The sequence below is a fragment of the Corvus kubaryi genome, unplaced genomic scaffold (genome assembly GCF_017639235.1).
Source record: "Corvus kubaryi isolate FWS band 111438036 unplaced genomic scaffold, C.kubaryi_AGA036_p1.0 37216, whole genome shotgun sequence".
Classification (NCBI taxonomy): Eukaryota; Metazoa; Chordata; class Aves; order Passeriformes; family Corvidae; genus Corvus; species Corvus kubaryi.
Genome location: NW_024581061.1, coordinates 1 through 23,734, shown reverse-complemented (window position 1 = coordinate 23,734; position 23,734 = coordinate 1). Strand labels below are relative to the sequence as shown.

General features: G+C 41.3%; 1 protein-coding gene across 3 annotated transcripts; it reads right to left on the bottom strand.

Annotated features, from left to right (window-relative positions):
* Positions 1-219: 219 nt before the first annotated feature.
* Positions 220-22,089, bottom strand: TGS1 (trimethylguanosine synthase 1). 3 transcript variants are annotated; one of them, XM_042022547.1, is made up of 13 exons: positions 21,933-22,089; positions 21,169-21,233; positions 19,614-19,786; positions 16,870-17,722; positions 16,003-16,120; positions 14,958-15,044; positions 13,988-14,159; positions 12,193-12,547; positions 11,159-11,332; positions 10,057-10,200; positions 8,852-9,068; positions 7,718-7,796; positions 220-505 (listed from the first exon to the last, which is right to left on the bottom strand). In XM_042022547.1, exons 1-13 carry the CDS (start codon positions 22,028-22,030, stop codon positions 389-391), a joined length of 2,652 nt encoding a protein of 883 aa, XP_041878481.1. In that variant the 5' UTR covers positions 22,031-22,089; the 3' UTR covers positions 220-388. The 3 variants fall into 3 exon arrangements, with proteins under 3 accessions (XP_041878481.1, XP_041878482.1, XP_041878483.1); XM_042022548.1 differs by lacking the exons at positions 7,718-7,796; positions 8,852-9,068; XM_042022549.1 differs by lacking the exons at positions 220-505; positions 7,718-7,796; positions 8,852-9,068 and adding an exon at positions 9,429-9,955.
* Positions 22,090-23,734: the final 1,645 nt, after the last annotated feature.

Sequence of the window (23,734 nt, the reverse complement as noted above, 5' to 3'; positions counted from 1 at the left end):
TCAAGCATAGACAGCAGCTCCTGACCCCAGTGGCTTTCAGGCTATTCTTCTTCACCCTCTGGATGCTCAAAACCAGAGCAAGCACAGAAGTAGCACATGTGAAAGTTACAAAGAAATCCTGAACCCCGCTCCCACGGGTTGGGCTTGAACCTTGCAAGACTGCATTTTATAAAGATCTTTCTTCACAAATTCACAGCTTTTCCACATTTAAAGTTTTGTCAAAATTATTATAAAACATTTATTGACAGTAGCAATAAACAGAACAAATTTCTGTGAACAGAAATTAAAGCAGAAAATGGCTTTAAGTGATTTTTGACCAGCCAGCTGTACAAAAGCTTAAGCAAAGCAGCAGTCAGGGAGGTTGGGGTTGGAAGAATCCACACGGAGTTCAGGAGATGTCATGCCTTATTAGATCACCAAAATAAGCTGTTATTGTCTTCAGTTTGCTATTGAGAAAATTTTGTTCTATTTCAACTTTCCCTCCTGGTCCTGCTAAGGAAGCCACCTGAAAAACAAAGAACAAAAAGTAAACCAATCAATGCACTGGAAAAGAGGCAAAACCCCAAACCTTTTAATTCGCACAAACAATCATCCAAAAAAAAAAAAAAAAATCTATCTCTGCTCTGTTAATACTGGTGGAAAATGTTCCTTGGCAGCTAATGACTCTGGATCCTCTTTTTATGTCTCCTTTTAATCACAGAGCGGTCTGTGGTTTGTGACTGAAAAACCCTCCTCACCCAAATCACGAAAATAAGAGGATTTCAGAAGCAAAGAGAAATACTCAGAACTTGACATGCTGTGCTGAGGCAAGAGATGCTAAACTCCGGTTTGCAGGGTACTTGGCATTTGAGGCACCCACATGTGGCAAAAAGCAAGCTGTAAACTGTGCTCGAAAGATGTCACATCCCAAATTTTGGGGGAAGAGTAAAATCAATTTTAGTAATTAGAAGCATAAAGGTTGCACTGAAGAGTGGCAGCATGGAGGGGAACAACGCAAACAAAACCAACCCCCAAGCAGGCAGAGAAACTCAAAAAAATGGTCACAGTTTGTTGTAGTTGCTATTGCAGCCAAAGAAAAAGTTGCTGTATGCACTGGAGTCACAGGCGGTGCTGAGGGCAAGGCTGGGGCAGTGGTGCCTCTCCAGGCTGGGGGAGCCTGTCAGGCAGCGCTGGTCCCAGCTTTGTGTTTACAATCACTGGGGTGAGTGAGAATTTCACCATTCATGCTCTGTTGACTGAGCCCGGTGCACACCTTTAATGCTCAATGATTACAGACAGACAACATTTCACAGCAGACTTTGCATTTTGGACTGGAGCATGCAATACTCTCCCCTCTTCTGTTCCTACTCAGCATGCCCTCTGAGGGTAACAGCTCACAGGCCATCAATTCCTCATCAAGAGAGACCGCAAAGTCAGAAGGACGAACAGATGAACACCAAAACTGAACATTGTCTGCTTTTTTCCCCTTCCACTGTGGACCCTGAGGACCTGTCCTGTGGGGGGGTCCATGCTCCACAGCCAGTTCTGCTCTGTGCTGCCATTCCCCCAGGCTGCTGCAGGAAAGTTATTTCTATAGTTCCCCATGCAGGGAAACTTCCTGGGCACCCATAAAGCTATCAAGGTCTACAAGCCTGCAGTAGATTTTAACTGATCTTTAAACAGATGATATTAGCAGCTGAAACTTTAAGTTCAGACTCTGTTATTAACACTTCTAAAGCCCCTTGAGGCTCGACTCTGTCGTGCAGAGTCAAGGTTTAAAAATAAACATGCTGAACTTCCTCTATTTTAATGTGAGCAAAAAACCAGCCTACTATCAAGACAAAATAACAGATTAATTTAAATTACACTTTGAACCTTTATTGACTTGCCCAGAAAACTGTCACACTTATCTAAATCAAACATTTACTTTTTTGCTTTGGTTTTATTGTCTCCCTTTTTTTTTTTTTTTTTGTTTCTGCAGACAAAAACAAAAGCATGAGCAGTTTTTTCATCCTTCAACTTCTGGTGATAGGAAAAAACGCTCCACGTTCTTGTCAGAGAGGAACCTGCCACTTAAGTAAAAAACCAGAGGCTGGCTGACTTATAAATAGCACAAGAATCTGAAATTGGCAAGTGATCAGGAATGTTAATTTTACAACTTCTGTTCTTACTTGAAATCCGAAAAGCATTGTGGGGTGATCCTTAGTTTTTCTAGGAAGATGTTAACTTTTAATTTTTTACAAACAGAAACTGGGATGTCCCTTCCAAAAAAAGCATGAAGAGGCTTTGCACTTTATAGCTGATGTCACTTAAACATTCTAAAATATTAATTGGATTAGTCAATTTAATATAAGAATATTAAAATTACTGTCTTGGGGTTATGTTATTCTGGGCACAGTTTGTGTCACTAGCATATCTAAGTATGACTAATGCATTGATATTAAACACTAGTGTTTACTAAATATTTCTCTTAGAAGACCAAGTAAAACAAGATACCCCCACACTGATGGGTGGTGTCTACCAAAGGACAGCTGAGAATGTACATATACTGTGTCTGGTCTCCAAGTGTTAAACACAGGATAACTATGACTAATTTCAAAAAACGACTAAAAGTATTTGATAAACCCAAAGGTGACAAAAATTGAAATAAACACATGGGAATAAGCTCTGCTGTGACAGATCTGGTACTATATGCTCTTTAACCCATCCACTATTCAGAGGAGAGAAATGCAAATTCTCTGTGACAATGCTTAGTTGTAAATTGCTGGAGGTTGCAAATTTAATTATGTAGGAGTTGCCAAGTTTTCCTCGGCAGGGCTCAGTCAGCCCTAATGGTGTAGTGAGGGAAGGCTGCCACACACCAAGCTTCAGAAGGGTGCCAGCCTGGCAGAGGGACACCCTCTAAAAATAACAGCAGATTGAGGAACGAGGCTTTGAGAAAAACAAAGGTGCTCAGCTATTTTCAGAGACACTGACAAACATCTGGTTTTGCAGTGCACTACAATGGTGAATACAGAAAGGCTTCTTAATTTCTTTTAAAAACTTGACTAGTCCAAACTTCCTTTATTTTGCATTTTCCTGTGTACATACAGTGATTCCCTGCTGGCAACTCTCCTTATCCTGGTTTATTCTTTAGCCCAAACCCACACTACTTGGGTGGACAGGTATTGCCTCCTTTGCTGTGCTGCTGTCCCTAGGCAGAGGTAAAGGCTGCAGCTTGTGTTAACACCTCCCTGTATCCTTCTCACCTGGATGCTTCATCCTTCAGTTCAGTGACTACTGCTAAAAAGAGCCCACAGCTACAGACACAGCCAGAACACATCAAAAAAGTAGCCAACAGGTTTGGAAAGGAGATAACATAAAAGATGAATATATGAAAAGAGAAACAAACAGAAGGTTACTTCAGCAGCACAAGTTGCTTGAGTTGCAAACTTCCTTTATATTCTTCAGGTGTATTTTTGAACCTGAAGGTTTTCCTGCTGGTCTTCCAGAGGCTTTTTGATTTTTTTAATCATACTGAAATTTCTTAAGTAAAGTAACTTCCTATCTGTTCCAGCCACCAACTAACATAACTGTGGACAAAAATTTTATCATTTTTTCTCCCTTCCTATAAAGTTTTCTGAGGTATGAGAAACGCAAGCTTTTTAACTTGATAGGCAGTCACACAAGGACACTGTGAATGAATTGATTTTATAGAATACTAATAAAATGAAGAATTCCCTCCCCCTTCACCCAGCCTAAAAGCTAAGGGGAACAAAACCCAACCTACTTGAAAAAGAAGGCAGTGATATTCTTTACACTGAACATAATAAAATAAAATGCTCTCAGGCAGCATATTTGAAAATGGACAGGTATGCAGTTGAATTGTGCCACCGTCACAGTGGTGCTGCCACCCTTTGACAGGCCAGACTTTTTTTTTTTTTTTTTTTAACTTTGAGTGGGCAAACTACAATTCTGTATTCAAGCAGTATGGGCTTTAGGAAGACTGAAGTTCAGAAGTATCACTCTGGCTTGGTGTATGCTGTGGGTAACTTCTGGCTCTCTCTCTTTTATCAAGGACAGAGTGAGTTTAAAGTGGGCTGCCTAAAAACTGTTGTTATTAACACAATAGTCACAGCTGAAGTGTATGGAATTACATTCACTTAGAAATTATCAGCCTGCAAAACACATCAACCCACAGTCCTTCACCTGCCAACTCCCCTAATACTCAAGCCTCTTAAAAATACTATCAAATTAACCTCTGTTCATTTCCTGGCTGCTCAGTCCCTGCTTTGCTCATTGTTCTATTTACTCCTAAATAAAGTCGACTTTGCTTGGCAGGCCCCATTTGGCTAGGTCTCCAGTTTAAAATCATAGCTAAAAGAGAATTCAAATAAATGAAGGTGTTTTTACCCATCTTTACACTCCCCTCATTGAGCAGTCATTTTTAACAACTGGACTTTCATAAACAGAAACACAGCAAGTGTTTTTCCATCCAGGCAACAGAATTGCAGACAGAACAAGGACTCAATGTCTAACTCCAGATTTCCTCAAAATGATTGATGGAGATGAGGTGGGAACAAAGACAAGAAAAAAGAAAAGTACCAGCATAATGTGTATTTTTTGTAGGACTATCAAGGTCCAGAACACTTCGCTTAATTCTAGGCTCACAAGAAACAAAAAGCCATTCCTGTATTCTGGCAGCATTTGAAATATAAGCCAGGTCTGAGACATCAACATTCAGGACAGCAAAAGCTCCAACAACAGTACAATTTCACAAAATGAGGCATAGCTACCACAAACACCAGTATGCCTGTCTTCAAAGAATGGTGAAGCTTTAAACAATCACTAAGGCACAATCCAGTACCTGAGCTGCTAACCATGCACAGGGCAAGGTAAGTAATAAACTCCCGATTCCTCATTACTCCGTCTCCCAAACCTGGCTAGGCTAGGTAAAGATGCTGATGTGGTTATCTGTCTCACAACAGACCAGGTCACCAACATTTTAGGCTGACCAGTTTGTTATGGGGAGCCATCATGCATCTTGACAACATTCTGACCACCAGTGAGAGACCACCAGTAAATGAGTACAACTTCTACAAAGAGATGAAAAGAATAGATTCCACTATTAGCAAGAAGGTTCTACAGCAACAAATCGCAGGTTCCTCCTTCTTTGCTGCAAATACGAAGGTACAGAAGTATTATGTGGTACAGAAAAGAGTCTGTGAAAGAGATTGGACTACCTGGGATGACTCCTTGTCCCAGAGGTTGAGTACACACTTCCCACCCCCCCCAATGAGGCAGAGCACAGCTTGCTAAACACTTCATAAATTACCTTTATGAAATGCATAACAGGCAGTAATAAACATACATTTTTTTAAATGTATGTGCACACACATCTATATTATTATTAATTTTTGCTAATTAGAAAGAATATTGTGAAAGAATTCAACTTAAAAACAGACCTGCACACATTACAAATTTTCTAACAAATACATGTTTGTAAACAAGGAGATTCGATGCAATTCAGGGAAATGCTTTTACATTTCTTGTAAATGAACCAACCATATTGCACTGGTTCGCTGCTCCCTCTTGAGGCAGAAGTACAAAAGTTCACTTCTCCTCGACCTAAACTCCGTTCTTTTAAGGGAATTCCAAGAATCCCATTTCTCTCTACAAGACCAACTCTACACAGAAGTGGCCGTGCCTGCAGAAGTAATAAGCGCTGGTTTTGGGATAAAATCATGTGGAACCAGCCAGGATATCTTGTCCCCCAAAAAGACAATGAACAGAGTCCTCTGACACAGCTAGGTCAAGGTAAGCTACCACCTGCTTTCACTCCAGCAGCAGAATCCCTATATCCCTATTCTATGTTAGCTATCTAACAGTGACCTAATAGCTATCTTCCATTAAAAGTAGGTATTTTCCACTAACTTTGAACCACCTTAACTAACAGTTAAATGTATTTTTATTGCAAGGTTGCTTCTAACTGCTGGACTTCTGGGGTACTTTTTGTTTGTTTTGCTGGAGATTCACAGCCCTGGAAGTGAAGTGGCACTAAATCCAGAAACTTCATTCTTAGATACAGCCAGAGATTTTGGTAGCCAAACCCATAACCAGTCTCCTGTGGACCAGAGTAACCACCAAGGTCAGGTTTGGAACAGTCATGTTTTCCACACCTTTGTCAACACAGGATGAAGACATTTCCCTAAACAGTGCGCTAGATTCACATCCACTTTCCCCCTCTCAGATCATCAATCTTTAGGGTTTTTTTTCTTATACTGACAGATTTTCTAAAGAAAGGCATACAGAGCTGATTTCTCCTCCTGAGCCCATAGCCTAGAACACTGAACAGACCTGAACCCAGGACTTCAGCCACCTACTTTTAACAACAAAGCCATGGTTTTGAGCAAGTTGTTACTCTGCAGCCATCTGTGTAAAGCCAAACCCATGGATGTTACACCAACATCATTCAGAGCCAACTGCACCAAGATGTAGAGGTGGCAGGACACCTGGCCCAATCACATAGATAAGCTGAGCTCTTCTGCAGGAACAGCTGCAAGCCTGTGGGGAGTACTCTTGGATGCTTTTGTGGAAACACAAGCGAAATGCAGATGTGTTTGGCCGTTTATAAATCCAGTAAAAAGTGCTCATGAGTAGAGCAGGAAACTGCTAAGGTCACTCTTCATCATGGAAATTAAACATTTGATAAAAGGCAGTGGTAAGAAGTTGAAATTAGAGAAACTCTACCTAAAATTAAAGTCCCTGTTCAAAGATTCATAAGCCACTTTGACATTTCACCAGCCTGAAATGCAAAAAGGGATTGAATTATCACCTGCCAAACCAACAATCCTGTGCACAGCATGGACTTAGAATGTGCTAATACTCAGGCCATGTGAATTTCAGCCTATTTCTCAAGCCAGCTGTTTGCCACCAACAATTCCCCAAGCCACCATATGGCTTGACACCCTGCCTGCTCTAAGTCAGACAGAGCTTTTGGAAAAGCAGGAAAAAGTCCTGGGAAGCCCTGTGGCATCTTGCAGGTGAGAAGAACTGCTCCCTTTTTTGCAAAAAAGCTACAAGACATGATTAACATAGAAAATACACAGAGGAAACTAAACCAGACACTCAGGGGAATTGTTAGTCATATAACTGCTTAAAAAAAAAACCTTCTACCAAAAATCCCTAATACAGAAAACCCCACACCAGCGCCACAAATTCTGTGTTTATCTTGAATCACTACAATGGAAGCAACCCATATGGAACCACACACCTGTGTGGACACCATCAGTACCACCCCTGGTGATGTGACATTTATGCCTGATCTACTCATCAGTGAGAGCAGCACCTGCAGGCTACAGTTTCCTGCAACTCCTTCATATACTGAAAGCCATGAAGGTCTGGGACTCACCAACTTATCAGACAGTGAGAGCTGGTTGAAATATGTTGGGTTTTGATATTTTTATAATGATGTATCTGTCTGGCAATTGGCTTTGAAACTTCTGCAAGAAACTCCAATTTGTTGCTTTAAGAAGAAACAGTGTCAAAACCATGGAAATAATCTACTCCCATTTCTAAATATACCAAAAGTACTGCAAACACAGAAATCACTTCTTAACAGAAGGGTCAAATTCAAAAACCCCAAATACCCCACATTCAGCTCAACAGACTTAAAAGTCTTATGTATGTGCTCATAATATTTATGTTTTAAGTCAGCTGAGCATTTTGTTCACTACCAAGACCTCATCCAGTAACACACCTGGTTAATATCAGCATTCCGAGGCAGAAAATACACAATATTGTTGGTGATCTTCTTGGAGAGCCTGAAAATTTCAAAGGTACAAGCCAGTAAAGGAAAAAACAAGAATGGGGAAGGAAAAGTTTCTTAATATTCATTCATTTTGAAAGTATGTCTCAATTTCAGCTATTATGCAGTTAAATTATAGTTAGTCTTCTGAGTGTGTAGGATTCTCTTCTGAAATGCAGACATTATTATTGTCTAAATGCAGAAACTCTATTTCACCATTAGTGCCCTAGAAAGTAGAAAAAAGCCCCCAACACTCACTTTTTATGAAAATTTAACCGAACTACAGAGAAGTGTTTGAGAAATTTGAATGTAGTTTGTGGCTAATACATTTGGTTTACTTTTTTTTTTTTTAATCCATTTTGTGGAATCTCTCACACATGCATACAAAGATTTTCTTACTCTTACAGATATGGCTACATTTTAGGAAAAAAGGGGAACAAATTAGATTATTCTTGGACAAAAGAAACCCCACACTTCACATATGATGAAACTATTATGTTAATACCTTCACAGATGAATGAGTGCTCAATATCACTGTTAATAAACTAGTATGGAATTCTACATATTAATTAAAATAGTTACTATTTTCCTTGCACTCTTCTGTGATTTCTCAAGTCATTGGCAGGTGCTATGACTGAGACAGCTTTAGTAAGATATTTTAAATAAGATATTCCCTTTATAAATCAGTTAAAAAGTGGAATTAATGACAAGGTCATAGCTCACACAACCAGTTATTGTCTCTCTCTATATATACACCACATGCCTATTTGATTACTTTGGGGTATTTTAATAAAATAATATAAAGGAATTAAAACTGCTAAATCAATGCTTTAACTTGAGAAGCTACTCAATTCTCTAATGGACTTTTTGCTTTCAGGAATGGCTCATCACTGGGGTTTCTGGTAATAAAAAAAAAAAATATTTAAATTTAGGTGGGAAGAGGACTAAACAAATGGGTTGCACCTGGAACTCCAGCTGCCACCCATATCATCCACAGTCAGCCAACTGGGCACGCAAACCCCACGGGAAGAGAGGGAGGAGAGGAAAGAGATAACCCCTCCACAAGGCATGACTTGGAAAGGATATCCGTCTGGGCAAATCATGGTGTGGATGTCGAAGATTTCGGCAGTGGCGTAATCGGGCCCGCCCCAGGGCGGGCTGAGGAACACCGCGTCCGCGCGCAGGCCGGCCGCCAGCGCCATGAAGTCCCCGCAGAGGAAGTCGATGTGCTCGGCCACGCCGTACACCTCCGCGTTGTGCCGCGCCAGCCGCAGCTTCTCGGGGTCAATGTCGACGGCGATCACTGCCCACGAGAGATGGCGAACACGGGGATTAACGGGAACTGGGAACGCCACCTGACCGCCGGCAGCTCACCACAGTCAGACACTGACTGCTGTGACAAGCCCGCAGCTCGGCTCAAGGAGCGGACACGGCACTGTTTGCCTAAGAGAGAAGTCCTTCTTGTGGCAGGTTTGGCAGGAGCCTGACAACTTTAATGATGTCAATTAGAAACTCACTCCTTGCCTTCATTAAAGAGAAACATTTATCTGTGGCTGGCCACATAGTTCTGAAAATTGAGTTTAAAAAACTCCAACACAGCCCAAGAGAGACAGATGATACAAGAATAGTACATAATAAGAGAAATTAAAATTTAGCCAGGAAATACAAAAAGCCAAGTGAGATTTATAGATTGGATCATAGCTTACCAAATTTAATGCAGTAGAAAAACTACTGTTTTTCTTGCTCAAACATTACTCAGAAGAGTTAGATCAACTGGTATGAGTATCTAGCAGGAAATGTTTTTACAGAAAGTACTCTCAACATTTATCTACACTTTCATTAGCTGGCATTAGACTATCATGAAGTCCTCATTACTTTTCTGTACTTGGTTCTGCTGAATCTGCAGGCAATTCCATTCAAGTGTTTTAAGTACTATTCACATGTAACCTGGTTTTGAGTACACAGACTTCAAGTAACAACTGGAAAGCAGCAGCTCTGACAGAAGCCCACTTTTACCAGTGATCTCCAGAGCATCTGACAGACCAGACATTATGCCACACAGTCTTGACTACAACACAAATCCAACTGTGACTTAAAATAGAAAAAGCAGTTCTATTGATCCTTTTTCAAAACAGAGAGGTCATATTGTGAGTCTGATGAAGCAAAACAGCTGCTGTTGCTACAGAAGCACTGAAAAAGAAAACAAAGCAACAAACAGAGCACATACCCAAATGTTTTTAGGAAAAAGACAGAAGAAACAAACGAATGCACTGTATACAACACCTACTTACCTCTTTTTGAGGTCAGTGCAAACTGAATAGCGTTCCCTCCAACCCCACAGAACGCATCCACTATGATGTCGCAGTTGAATGACTGACTAACGCGGACAGCAATGTGCTCAGCTATTTTCTCAGGAGTAACAGAAAACCAACCCTCTGCAAAGGAAGAGGAAGAAATGTATTTTCACCTCTTATTTCAAGGTCACCTCATTTAAAAACAAACAACCAAGCCCCACATAAAACTGAAGGTTTAGCATTAATCCCAAGAATTTTGGCTTAGTGCATTCGACCAGGAAACACTGGCTTTGAAGATGATAAACTCTGCTCAGTCCAGAGATTTGCTAAGCAAACAAATTCTCACTGAAGCAAACTGATATGCCTCGATCTCAGTACATGCTTTGTTGAACTGACTGCTGAGGATTCTAGTTTATCAAGGGGAAGTCCACAGGCACAGCTATGGAAAAATTTTTACATCATGATTATGCTGTGTAGCAAATAAAACCAGAAATGTATTCTCTCTTATCCAACATTTTATTTTCTTCACCGCAATGTCTGGTCTGCCAATTAATCTGCAAGTTTATGAAGCAAAGCATTAGAAATGGAAGGCTTAAAAACCCAACAAACAAAAAATACCTAGTAATCCTAATTCCTCTTTTACCTATAAATTTATGATTTGAAGTGGTTTCCAAGTAAATATGGAAAAAAGTCGCTTTGCAAGTGACTGCTGCAAGTCAGATAAAAACAGAATGAAACTAGATCCATCAGCATACTTGGAAGTTTCACAAAATTATTTTATAAAATATAGAAATAGAAAAATATCACTGAGTTTCTGAAAACGTCCTGACAAAGTATGATTTGGGTCCAGGCAAGATCATCAGCAAACGTAAGGATGCTGATGTCTAATGCGGACAGGAGTGTCCCACACTAAAAGCCGTTGTGAAGTCCAAGACTTCCATTCACCTGCCTGCTAGGGGTGGATGGAATTGATCCATGGGTGCAAACACACATTCAGTAGTGTTCCTCCTTTAAGAAAATTTGTAATAAATTGCAAGAAGGGCCACAGGTTTGGATACATCCTGTACTACCAAGGCAGCACACTTGGTACTGAACACACCTCTGTCTAGTTTAATTCCTTCATCAAACCGAGAGAAGAGCCGGTAGCGTTGTGCCCAGTACTTGACCAGCTCTGGATCAGCAGCAATCTCAGGAGGTATAGTTCTCAGTGCATTTTTATTCCTTCTTCTTCTTTTCTTCTCCTTGTTCTTCACAGTAATTTTTTCATCTAGAGCTGGAAGACACTGCAAAAGTTAACAGTCACTGTTCTTGTAGGCTAGGAATGTAATTGGTAGGTGAGTGTTAAGATTTAAAAACACTGCTATAAATGTTCTTCATTGCTGTTTGCCAGATGATGAAGATTAGTGGCTTTAAATTAAAAAAGAGCATCCTGTATTTCAATGGATTAGTCATGGTCCTAAAAATCATAACAGTTCACCCATTATTTAAGAGCCTTAATCTTCAACTGAAGACAATGAACTCTACATAAGGAGCAAACAAGTGGATCAGACACCAATCTAATGCTCTTATATCAGTTATGAATAAAAACCAATCTAGACAAGAGTTTTACAGTAGGAATCCAACGTAACTGAACTACTGTAGGAAGGACTAAATTATATATAAAAACCTGTATAATCCTGCTTTCCTTTGTTTAATGTTAAATACAGAAGTTCATAATACTGATTGTTTTTAAGCTAGAAAATAACTTTAACAACACATGCTCCCCAGAGCTCAGCAATGTGCATTTGAACCCAAAACCTGCTGGTCTGTGCAGCTACCTAAGGTTAATCACCATCATTCTTGCAGAGGAAAAAAAGGTGTGAAGGGAAAACCTCAGACCATGTCAAGGATAAACAATGGCTGTTCATCTATAAAGAAATACTGTCAACATTAAAGACAAGACCTGGGATTCTGGCATTCCAGGAATAAGCTAATTCCACTAGCCCAGCTCTCAATCGCTTTCGTTACTCCTTAGACCTAATGAGTCTGTTTGAATTAACAAAATAAATGAGTAGTGCATGACACAGTAACTTGGGAAGGCAGTATTAAGTCCACTGCCAATTCCTTTTATCAGTTTGTAGGAAACTGATTTACCTTGGCTGACATCCTCCGTGTCTGGCTGGAGATAATCAGGAATATCCAGAGGGACAAGCTGCCGCCCACCGCTGTGCTCTGGCCTCCCTGCCCCCTGCTCATCAGGGCCACTCGCTGCAGTGTCCTGCACCTCCCCCTCAAGGTTACTCCCTCCAGGTTCTGTGCAGGCCACACTGGAAGAGGGTGGCTCTTGGATTTCAGTGTCCAGCGTCACACTCTGTGTGGCAGCAACGCCTTCCTGACCCTCTGAGTCGCTGCTGCTCGCAGACAATGCCTCTGCTTTACCCTGAGGGGTGGCTGGCTGGGACGTGTCTTCCTCCTCAGGTTTACTAACCTGCTTCAGGAACATTTCCACCTGCAATTGTCAAATACCACAGATGATCAGATGGTGATCTGTTACTCAGAGCACAGTTTTAAAAGCCTTACAGTTCAAAACCACCTGCCACTGCAGGCTCTCTCTACCATGTGTATTTTGAAAACAGTAAAATATCCAGACTCAAAACATTCAAGAAGTCCCTTTTTAAAGCTCCCTTTTTAAAATGTTTGGAAACAAGTTGTCTTTGGGAACTGGATGCCAGCTACCTCCAAAAGAGAAACAAAAACCCAACCAACCAACCAAAAAATCAACAGATAAATAGAATAAATAATTCTTGTATAATACCTAAATAGTCACACTTGCCACAGCCCAGGTGACCAAGTCTACTACTTCACAACTATATCTGCATTCAGGTATGTACTCTGCCTCTCAGAGTTTTTTAGCATAAACAGGTGAAATTACCTTCACACATTAGTTGCCTTCCCTTCAAGATGTACCAGATGGTGCACGTGGTAAAGGGTTCTGCTGCACAGCAGAGAGCTCGACATAAGCTCCTAACCAACACACAGATGCCACTCCAAACTCCTCAAAGGCACATGTAGATGCTCCCTTTTACATTATGATTGCTCTGAATGGCTCTAGACCTGGAACAGTTCCTTACCTGAAAGTCTGAGGAAATGTATAACTTCTTTTTTCTTCACAAAGTTAAAGTTGCCTTTGAACTATATTGGCCCCAGGTAGAAGACAAAAATTTATCAAAAATTATAGCAGTGGGACCGGAGTCCAATGTAACATGTATGGTCACTATCAGAAAACAGTGCTTTACACCTGGGTTTTGGGGAATGCCAAGCATCCCAGAAGAAGGTGAAGTAACATTAAATCTGTCCCCTCAGATTTTCAAAAAGACTCAAGTGAAGTCTCCAACAAATGTTTCTACTTCTTACTAATTTCTGAATTTAAAAAAAAGGATAAAGTTACAGGTGAAAATAAATGCAGGTAGAGGTATACGCAAACCCCTTTAAAAATTACCAAAAACATGGAGTTACATGAAATACACTAATCTACACAATGATTTTCTGTTACTGCTGAAATGCCAGTATTAACAACTGGCCTCAAGTGCAATTTAAAATCAGACACACTTTTAGTAACAGTAGAAACCTACACACATCTCTAGAACTATGTGCAGCCAGATGTTAGGAATGACTTTCGCATAACTTGGCCATTTAAGCTCACATTTCTCTTGACAGGACCCACCAGTGCCTTTCCACAGCCATCCTAACTTAAATACTCTTCACATAGGTGGGAGGCAGGGAGGAGGGGGAGAAAACAAGGAGGAAAAAAAAAAGAGGAGCAGTGGACTGACATTTGAAAATGCCATCTACTTTGGGCAATTAATTTTTCTTTCAACTTCATAATACAACATCAGCTAAGGGAGCAGATAAATCTATGAATAATAACAGTGTTAATGACTAAACTTACCTTCTTCAAAGTTTTGCTTTTTTTGCATATCATTTCAGATTCCTCTGTAAAGAAGATGTGTGTGTTTTTGCTCTTCCTTGGTTTACGCATATCCAAGAATTTGGACTTGAGTTTTGCTTTTTTCTCCAAGTACTGCACACTTTGGTGGGTGAAATCTGGAATTCCACCATATCTGAAAATAAATAGATAGAAAGATAGATAAGGACTTAGTCAGTTAATTTCCAGTCTAGAAGCTTTAACATAAATGTTGATGTCTACAAAAAATGATTTAGGCTTAAGTGTTTTTTTATTGCTCCACTTAAAATATGTCACTGGATGTAGCTGCAAAATAATGTACCTTCACGAAAATTTTATTTGAAAATGTTTAACCTAATTAGTTTTAGATTTTTTTTTTCTGATAGTTGTATAACTTTAGATGAAAACAATTTCCCAGGCCAGCCTGAAGAATAGGAAATGAAAAAAATATCTTGATTAGCAGAATAGAAGATCATTTTGGTGGCTGTTGAGAACCCCCAAAACAGCTACTTTTACGTTCTAGCAAATGCAACAAAAAACCCAGCCAACTAAAAAAAAATTCACTGAACAACACCCTGGCAACACTTTACTAGTATGGCAACATTTTACTTAAAACCCATGATCTCAGCTCACAGAACTACAAACTGAGAGGACCACTGATTGTCAGAGCCTTTAAGCTCTAACTTAAGTAGCTGACCAGCAACTTCACATTTATACAACTGCAAGTACCTTATGTGTTACACTTCTGCATCAAAGCAGTTTTCTTTAATTATTCTCTGTAACTCTGCATCTCTCTCTAGTTCAAGGATGACAGTTTTAGTGAGAGCAGAGACTAACTCTGGGAATCAGCTTCAAAAGTTTAACAAAAAGGAAATGGAGATGAATGGTCTATTTCCATAATAACAAGAGAGCTGACTTGCTATGAAAAACCCCACAGTTCCTCGTAAGTAATTACTTTTGTCCTGTGCCACACTTGAAACCCAACACAGAGCAGGTTTCCTCAGGATCTTCCATGGGGTTCTCATCCACATCCAGCTCATGGCTAGGAAAAAACAGATGACAAAGTCACTTACTGTGAAAAAACCAATCATTTTACAGCTATACCACTAAAAATCTTGCATATTGAAAACATCTGAATGTGGGCTTCAAGTAAGTTCCTCCACAAACTGCTGAAACCAAACCAAGCAGATAACACCACTCTATTCATGTGCATGAATTTTTGGGTTGGTTTGGTTTTTTACACAATTCTACTGAGCAATGCCCTTCTACTGTGGTTATAATATTCCAGTTATTCTGAATGACCTCTTAAAATATTTAACATCAAGCCCTACATGATGAAGACAGTGTTTGCTCACCCTATTTCCAAATTACCTTCATCATCTCTCATGTTATCTATATTATTATCTATTACTGATGCTGTGACAACAGCAAAATACTAGAATAAAACCAAAGCTGTATGATTAGGAGGTAACAATTCCACCCACTCCTTCACATTTGAGTTTGCAAATTTACTGGAGAGGAAGAAACATCTCACTACCTTTGAGACTATATATTTTTAGAGAAGAAAGAAAAAGACAGTGACAAGGCAGATATTGGCTATTTTATGACTGCCATAGCTCTGAGAATTTTACTGGCAGCGTTCAATTCAGTTGAACAATGCAAATTATTTACTGTCATTCTGGGATTGTCTATACTAATTAGACCTAAATAAGCAAGCTGCCCTATGCAATTTAACAATCTTGTATACTTCAGTGGCACAAGAATAGTATCATCACCTTGTACAGTCATCAAGGCCATACATTGTTTTCATAAAGCAATGGAAGAGAGGAAATATCCACTGCTTGTTATGAGGCAAAGCAATAAGCAGTGATGGAAGACTATGTGGTTTTGTACTGACATTTTAACTCACATCCTCAATCAAAGGTATAGTTAGTATAAATCAGAAGGCTCCTGGACCTGGACTTCATGAGAAAAAAGCTCATGTAAATTTCATGACTTGCCTTCTCTTGACTTTGACATGTCTGTATTCAGGAGGCTCTTCATCCTCATCTTCATCTTGGTCATGAAGCAGCAACTGCTCTTTTTCATTTGAATTAGAGCTGCATGGCTCCTGCACACCTAAAAAAAGATACATCGTATTTTCCTTCTGCATAAATCAATTCTTTATCTTCCTGTCCCTACAGTACCCCTGCAGCTACAGCTAGTTACTGTGCCAAACACACATCTTTACCTGTCTTTGTTTGAGAGACAACATACTAATAAAGCTTCCAGTATTACACTGTAGTGTTAACAATCTTATGCAGGACCAACTTCAAATTATCTCATCTCTCCAAGAAAAATAAAATGCCTACAAGAGTTTCCTCCTTGTGCATAAAATTTTGTTTCCATCTCATTAGCTATGCAAAGATATTCCCACAGATTTAATAAGCGAAGATTTAAACACTCCTCTCACTTCTTTTTGGAAAGGAGATTTTCTTTTCACCTCTCCCATTCCAGCTCTACTGCAGAATCAAGATGGGACCACATCTGCTTCTTCCTCTCTTAGAAAGTCACTAGCAGCAGACTCAAGAGTCTCAGCTGCAATATCAAGACTAAGATAAATAATTAAATATGTACTAACAGTGATCTCTCACCAATTTCTTTAGTACATTTGAAGATTTATGAAGTACATGTTCTGTTAATATCACTTCTGGCTGAAGAACACGTTCATTATACAGGTTAGAGATGAGAAATCATCCAAAGAAGCAGAGGGAAGAAAAAGCAATCAAGTATGCAATCATTCCACAAAATACCTAATCAACTTTTTAAAATAACACAGACATGCGCTTGAGAATTCTGATAACCAACTTTATCTGATTTTGAATTACCTGACTGGTTAACACTTTTATTTTCACAAGATGCTCTCCTTTTCCTGCTTCCTCCATCACAGGGCTCCTTCTGGCTTCCACTGTCAGACGAACTCTGTTCCTCAGGACCACTGTGGGCTACAGTTAGAGCAGCACTGCTCTGTTCCACTTCCTCCAAATTCAGATTTAAATTACAAATCCCAGAGATTATTTCACTGTGGGGCTCAGCACTTGAAGGGAGTCTTTCCTCACTTCTGGTGTTGGAGGGAGACAGCTTCAAGCTCAGCACTTCACTGTGCTCAGGTCCTGGGCTAACCAAGTCCATTTCTCTCAAAGGACCAGTCTCCTGTGTAACCCCATTAACTTCCACCTTGTCACCATGTGAGCTCTCAGTAGTCCATCCTTGACTTGTCCAGTACTGAAACTGTTCCCAATAATACCAGTACAGTTCACTATAATGCTGCTCCCATTCTTCCTTAGTATCTGGACTATTCCAAGGCTCAGAGGCTGTGATGCCCTCAGACAATGAGACCTCTTGGTGCTTTTTCAACCAACTTTGCCATAGAAGGCCCTCTCCGTACTCGCTCCAATACTTCTCCCATTTTTCCTTAAGTACACTGGGTAAAGTCTCACTTGCAAGGCTTTCTGAACTTTCACAATTCCCTTCAACTAAAGCTTGAGGTTTGCTGCTCATCTCACACTGCTCTGTAGCTAGGGCCAGCTCACCAGAAATGGACTGGATACAACCACCACAAGTTTTGTCCTGGCATTCCTGCCCCATTTTATCCTCATGTTTTTGCTGCAACTCTTTTTTCTTCTTCTTTTTCTTTTTCATAATCTTCATGTTATTTTTCTTTCTGTAATTTTCTGTTGCCTAAAAGATAATGGAAAAACACAGTTAGAAGTCCACAATGTATATACAGTCTTGTCCTCTCTCAATCACATTTCTGTTTCCATTGGAACCCTCCCTCTCACTGCAATCCTGCTGTTAGCTTTCTCCCCAAGAAAGCTGTAGTTTCTGGGTCTGATAGGGCCCTGCTACATAACCTCGACTGACACTTCTGAGGAAGTTGTGAGAAAGAGCAGTAAGAAAGTCTATAGAAACACATACAAAAAAGCAGAATGGTAGACAGAAGTGGGGCTGCTGAGAGGGAAGTCATTAGTAGCTCAAAGCTTCAAAAGGAAAGACAAGAAACACTATAAAATCCTAAAGGGTCAGGAATTGAAGGGTCACAGGGTTGAGCTCAACAGCAAAGCAGTATCTTGGTAACATCAAGGATCTGTTTTATGGGGCTGTGGAGGCTGACCCTTACTTTCACCCGGTATCTGCCTGACCAGCAAACATGGTTCAGTGTCTTATTGGGATAGTGAACATAATGCTCAACCTCATAGAATGTTAAATCCTTGCTATCTTTGGGTGCTGTACACAAAAAAGAAGCATCATTTATACTCAAAGCCCCAGCAAATCCTGCAGCTGTATCTCTGTATGTCTTGAAGACACTGACTCAAAAGAGTGGAGCAATATCCTTTCCATCCCATACTAATCTCCAAGGTGGCTAACAAATACAAGGAAACAACAACCTTCTGCCCAAATCCTGCAATGATTGTATTGCACAAAGAAAGGAAGCCCTTTCATTTGTGTAATACAATCGTTTCACTCATTACAACAAACTTGGCTACTACAGTTGTCTGGTGGAACAGAAGACAGAAACCTGTTCCTGAAAGGAAGACTAAGGTAACTTGTTGGTTTCACCAGTTACAACCTGCTTGCTTCAGAGGGGCTTCCTGTGATGGCAAAATTCACATGGGCAAGATACTGTAAATGTACAGATATTACTCCAAATGGCCCATCAGCTGCAATCGTTACTTTTGTTACACTGACAAAAGCATAAGGTGGACTATGAAGAAGTTAGAACAGAAGAACTGGCATTGATCTTTCATCCATATCCTTCATAATGTCATGTTAGTACACACAGTCCAAAGCACAATGCTTAGCAGTAATCCAATAAGAAAATGTATTATTTTCCCATTCAACTTATTTGCATAGTACTAGATAGCAACAAAAATTGCACACAGACTTTGGGCTTGAAGTTGGATATCTGTATGGTCTATTTACAAGTTATCAATTAAAATCACATACAAGTTTCTCCTATTTATTTACAAATTAATCAGGTCAGAACCATGCAGTGCTCTGCACAAAAGTACTGTCTCACTGTCAGGGAGGTCTGTACACCATGAAGTGGATGCTGTGAATATTGCACTGTCTTTTTATTTGTGAAAACTGCAGGCCTCTTCTAAAGCCCAGATCCTCCCTACTATGGAAAGCAGAGCACCAAAGCCTCACTCCTGCCTTTTGGAACAGCCTGGCTTTATCAGCTGCAAGGGGGATTTGAAAAACTAGCTTTTTACATTAGTTTTTACAAAGCTAAATGCTTAAAACAGACAGTGTGAAAATGCACGCTCAGACTGGAGTGTACTAGTTGTCCTGATGTGCAGCATCAGCTTTACCACGGCTCTTTTAAATCAGGTCTCTCTAGTCACAAGAGCAGTATAGCTGTGGAAGCATAAAGCACAGCCTTGACCCTGTTTAGTTCACCTGGACAGACCAAGGTGCTGTGTGCTGTTACCAGGATGCAATGCAGGCAGCTTCAAGGCAGCTCAGATACATTTCCATGAACTGCCATCTCAGAATAACTGAGAGGAAGCACATCCCTAGGACTGGAAACACTACACAAACAGAACAAATAAAGCAAGTAAAAATTTACCACGAAGTCCCTGTGGGCTGACTGCCCACCAAACTGAAGAGGCAATCCCATGCTCTTCATAAGCTCAGCTTCTGAGTCTAGTTCAACTTCTTCCACGCCCAGGGCATGATTAGTATCCACCTTTAATCTCCCATTGGGATAACGGTTCTCCTCCTCAGATGCTTGTTCTTCCCCTGTTAATAAGTTATATTACATGAATATAATCTGGTTCTGACACCTCAATGCCACAGCATGGCATACAAAAAATAGCAGAACTGCTTCTTATGCTTCCTTTCTCGTTTAAAAATCTTCCTCATGAACACCTCAGTTTCTGCATAACTATCAGTAGGAATCAAAATGTAACTTTGACAGCCGAAACACTGGACTGGGTCTGTCTGGAAAGGAGTTAACATTCTCCATAGCAGCCTCTATGGCGTTGTGTTTGGGATCTGTGGCTGAAACAGTGTGGACAGCACTCTGTTTTGGCTGCTGCTGAGCAGTACTTGCACAGCCTCATAACCTTCTCTCTGCCTGACTCTGCCCCCCCCAGCAAGCTTGCACTTCTATCAAATTGCTAAGCAACAACATCTGTGTATAAAATTACAAATATTATTGAGAAAGTAGGAGCTGTAAATGGATGGAAATTATGAAATCAGAAGCTCTTGATTCAGTTGATAATACTGAAACATTCAAGGTTTTTGGCTTGGTTGTTCAGGATATATTCACTGCCAAATTATCACATAACACACTTTCCATTTTTAACTAATTATTCTCACCACAAATCACTCATATATGCACAAAAACATGGTTTACAATCTCCTTCTTTCACTCCTCTCACTTTGCCTCCATCTAATCTGTGCTATTATCAGCTTCTGTTTCTGTTCAGAATTCCTTCCAAATCAAGCTATTATGCTGTTGGATCTACCAACACAGCAATGATAAAAGGAAATACCAAAAGGATTATGTTCAGGTAGGCAAACTTGAGGAATTCTAGAGGATGAAGTAAGGGAGTGGTGTTGAATTTGTTAAGAGTATATACCATGATAATTCCTAGATTACAAGCATGCCATGTGAGAGACTCTGGTCCTTGTCATATGATTCATTGTATATATGAGAAACATAATTGTCCCCATCAGTGCTATTGCTTCTTCTCTACTTCTGGCTCAGCAGATTACCTAGCAACAGCTAATGTCCTAGGCTGGGGTAGACACAGAAGGAGACAAACATCTAGGATCCACAGACCCTCCATTATGCAATTAATTTTGGGCTAAGTTGAAATCATGATTTAAGACCAGGTCAGGGATCTGTGATATAATCTGCTCCATGCACTAGGTGAATGTTATGTGAGGTGGTAAAGTCTACCTGGACAGGAATGAGCACTGTACCTGGTTTGACACAAACTTTTGCATCAAGATTATGATAACCTGAAAGCTATGCAAGTGTTATTATTCACATCCATCCCCATAACAAAAGTACTGAAAAACAACACAGAAACAGGAACAACTTAAATAACCACACATAACTCACTTTAAGAATGACAGCACATCACATTGCATAGTACACTGTATTACCTTACCTGTACTGTCATTGCCATCTTTGACATAAAATCCTTTTAATCCCAGTTTATATAATTTTCGATCTCTGTAAAAATAAAGACAGACACCGATGCAGAAAGTCACCATAGAAACATTTTTTTTTTTTACAGTAAAACCAATCATTCAGTGGAAAAAACCTCCCCAGGGATGCAATAAGATCCCCACCACTGGACGTTTCAAGATAAGACTGGATGGGGTACTTAAACTCTTCTAGGCTCCGTTCCCATGAAAGGCTGGACCAAGTGACCTTTCCAGGTCCCTTCCCACACGGGCTGCCCTGTGACTCCAGACACGCGAAGCAAATAAAAAGAAACAACATCTGGAGAAGGCAACACTTTAATTAAAGCCTGACGGGAAAGGCCATAGGAGCGACGTTCAGAAAATGCTGCAGCTACGCGGAACACCCCGGAGCTAAATTTTCTGGTCCTCCTCTCGTTGTGAAACCGGCTGTTCCCCCGCGGATGGGAGCGGGAAGGGGGCGGGAGGGCGCGCTGAGCTCCGGCTCCGGCAGGGCGCTGGCTCCGGCCAGCGGGATCGGCGTCTGGGGGCTCCTCTCACCCTTTTCTGCTCCCCCCCACCAGTGACAAACACGGCCTATCGGGGTCCTTTCGTGCACACTCCTGCAAAACCGCTCTCCCCTTGCAGCCCCTCGGCCGCAGCAGCGCGGCCCTTCCCGCACGTCCCAGCGGGACGCTGCCCCGGCCGCGGGCACAGGGACCCGCGGGGCGCGCCCGGCGCTACTCACTCGACGAAGGCGCGGGAGCAGAGGCAGAGGATGCCGCCGGCCGGCCCCGCCCGCAGCAGCAGCTCGGCCACCAGCCTCGGGCCCGGGTCCTGCACCATCCCTGCAGGAAGCTCCCCACGCCGGGCCCGAGCCCCTGGCCGCCTTCCGCCGGAACTGCCGCCCGCGCCCGCCCCGCTGCGGCCGGGAGGGCCCCGAGGGGATTCGGCTGCCTGCGCTTTCAGTGGTGCCCCACGAAGAGTATTTGCGTGTTGAGGGGTTCAGAGTAGGTAAAAAGGAGGGGGGAAAGGGCATCGCAAGTAAAATCCGCAACAAAAGGTGCAGCAGCCAAAATCTCGTAAAACAGGGAGTGGGAAACAGAAGTGGAAACCCTGAGCAAGGCATTTTTGGAGTAGTGACTGGAACAGAATCATAGAATCACAGAACGGTTTGGGTTGGAGGGGACCTTAAAATCACCTTGTACCAATCCCACTGCCATGGGTAGGGACACCTTCCACTAAAGCAGTTTGCTCAAAGCCCCATCTGGCTTGGCCTGGAACACTTCCAGGGATGGCGCATCCACAACTTCTCTGGGAAACCCCAGCGCCTCACCACTCTCACAGTAAAGATTTAACATGAGGGCTTAAAGCGGTGAGAGAATGGAGACAGGATGGGCAGAGGGAGTCAGAATGGAAACAAAGCCTGGTGAGAAAAAGGGCCTGGGAGGAGGCAGGGTGAGGCAGGAAGGTTGGAATGAGGCCCTGGAGGCAGAGCTTGGGTGGGGAGGGAGGAAACCATTGGGAAGCAGCCATGTGTGATAGGGTACAATGATACAGATAACCATGTTTTGCTCACAGATTTCTTTACTGTGGGGTCCTGCTTCAGGCAATAGATCAAGATGTAACCTGGGAAAACACCACTGTGGAGCGAGAGAGAGACCTGATGACTTGCGAGAGTTTAGAATAGGAGGTTGGTTGGAGACAAGGGAAGGTGCAGTGACAAGCAGACCACAGGATCCTGTCCTGTAGAATCAGATTCTATTCCTTTCTCTACTGCAGCAAATTTATATGATGGTGCACTAGGTTTGAGGGATTTCCTCCATGAAACACTGAGTGATGGACTGTTCAGCTCTGCTTAGATTACTCAGAGTTTATCTATAAAATGCATTAAATTCATGCCTCTAAAGAGCATTACAAAGCCTGCCTTGACATCTCTGGTACAGTGTTTCTCAGATAAAAATTACGGATTTTGGGATCTCTCCTTACCTGCTAATGGACAGTGGAAGAGTATGAGAAAGGAATGTGTCATTCATATCTGCCCTACTTTTAAGCCCTGTGCTGGTTTCGACAGGGTTAATTTTTTGCAGTAGCACTAAAATGAGGAATACCATTACTAAACCACAACAGGCCCTCTAGAATGTGTTTGTTTTTGGCAAGCTGGGATACTGGGCTTTATGTTACCTGCATTCAATGCATAATGAGCTGTGTGGTTTTCTGCTGTGCTGTCTCGTTCTGTTTGCATCAGTGTATTTTAGGTAACAAGGCTGTACAGCCTCGTGAGGGTGCAAGATGTCCTCAAGATTTATAAGACATTTCGTAGAGAAAATGTGGAAAGAGGAGTTTGGAGGCAAAAGTATGTTCAGGTGACAGTAGCATAACTACAACAACAAATTCCATCCACTTACAAAACAAAACAAAGGATTAATTGTATCCTGATACATCTGATATACACGTCTGATATAAACAGAAAAATATTAAATGCCGACAATAGGCAGGGCTTGTGCCCAGCTGCTTCGTTCTTCGCCTTCTGCGCTCTGGGCAGAACTG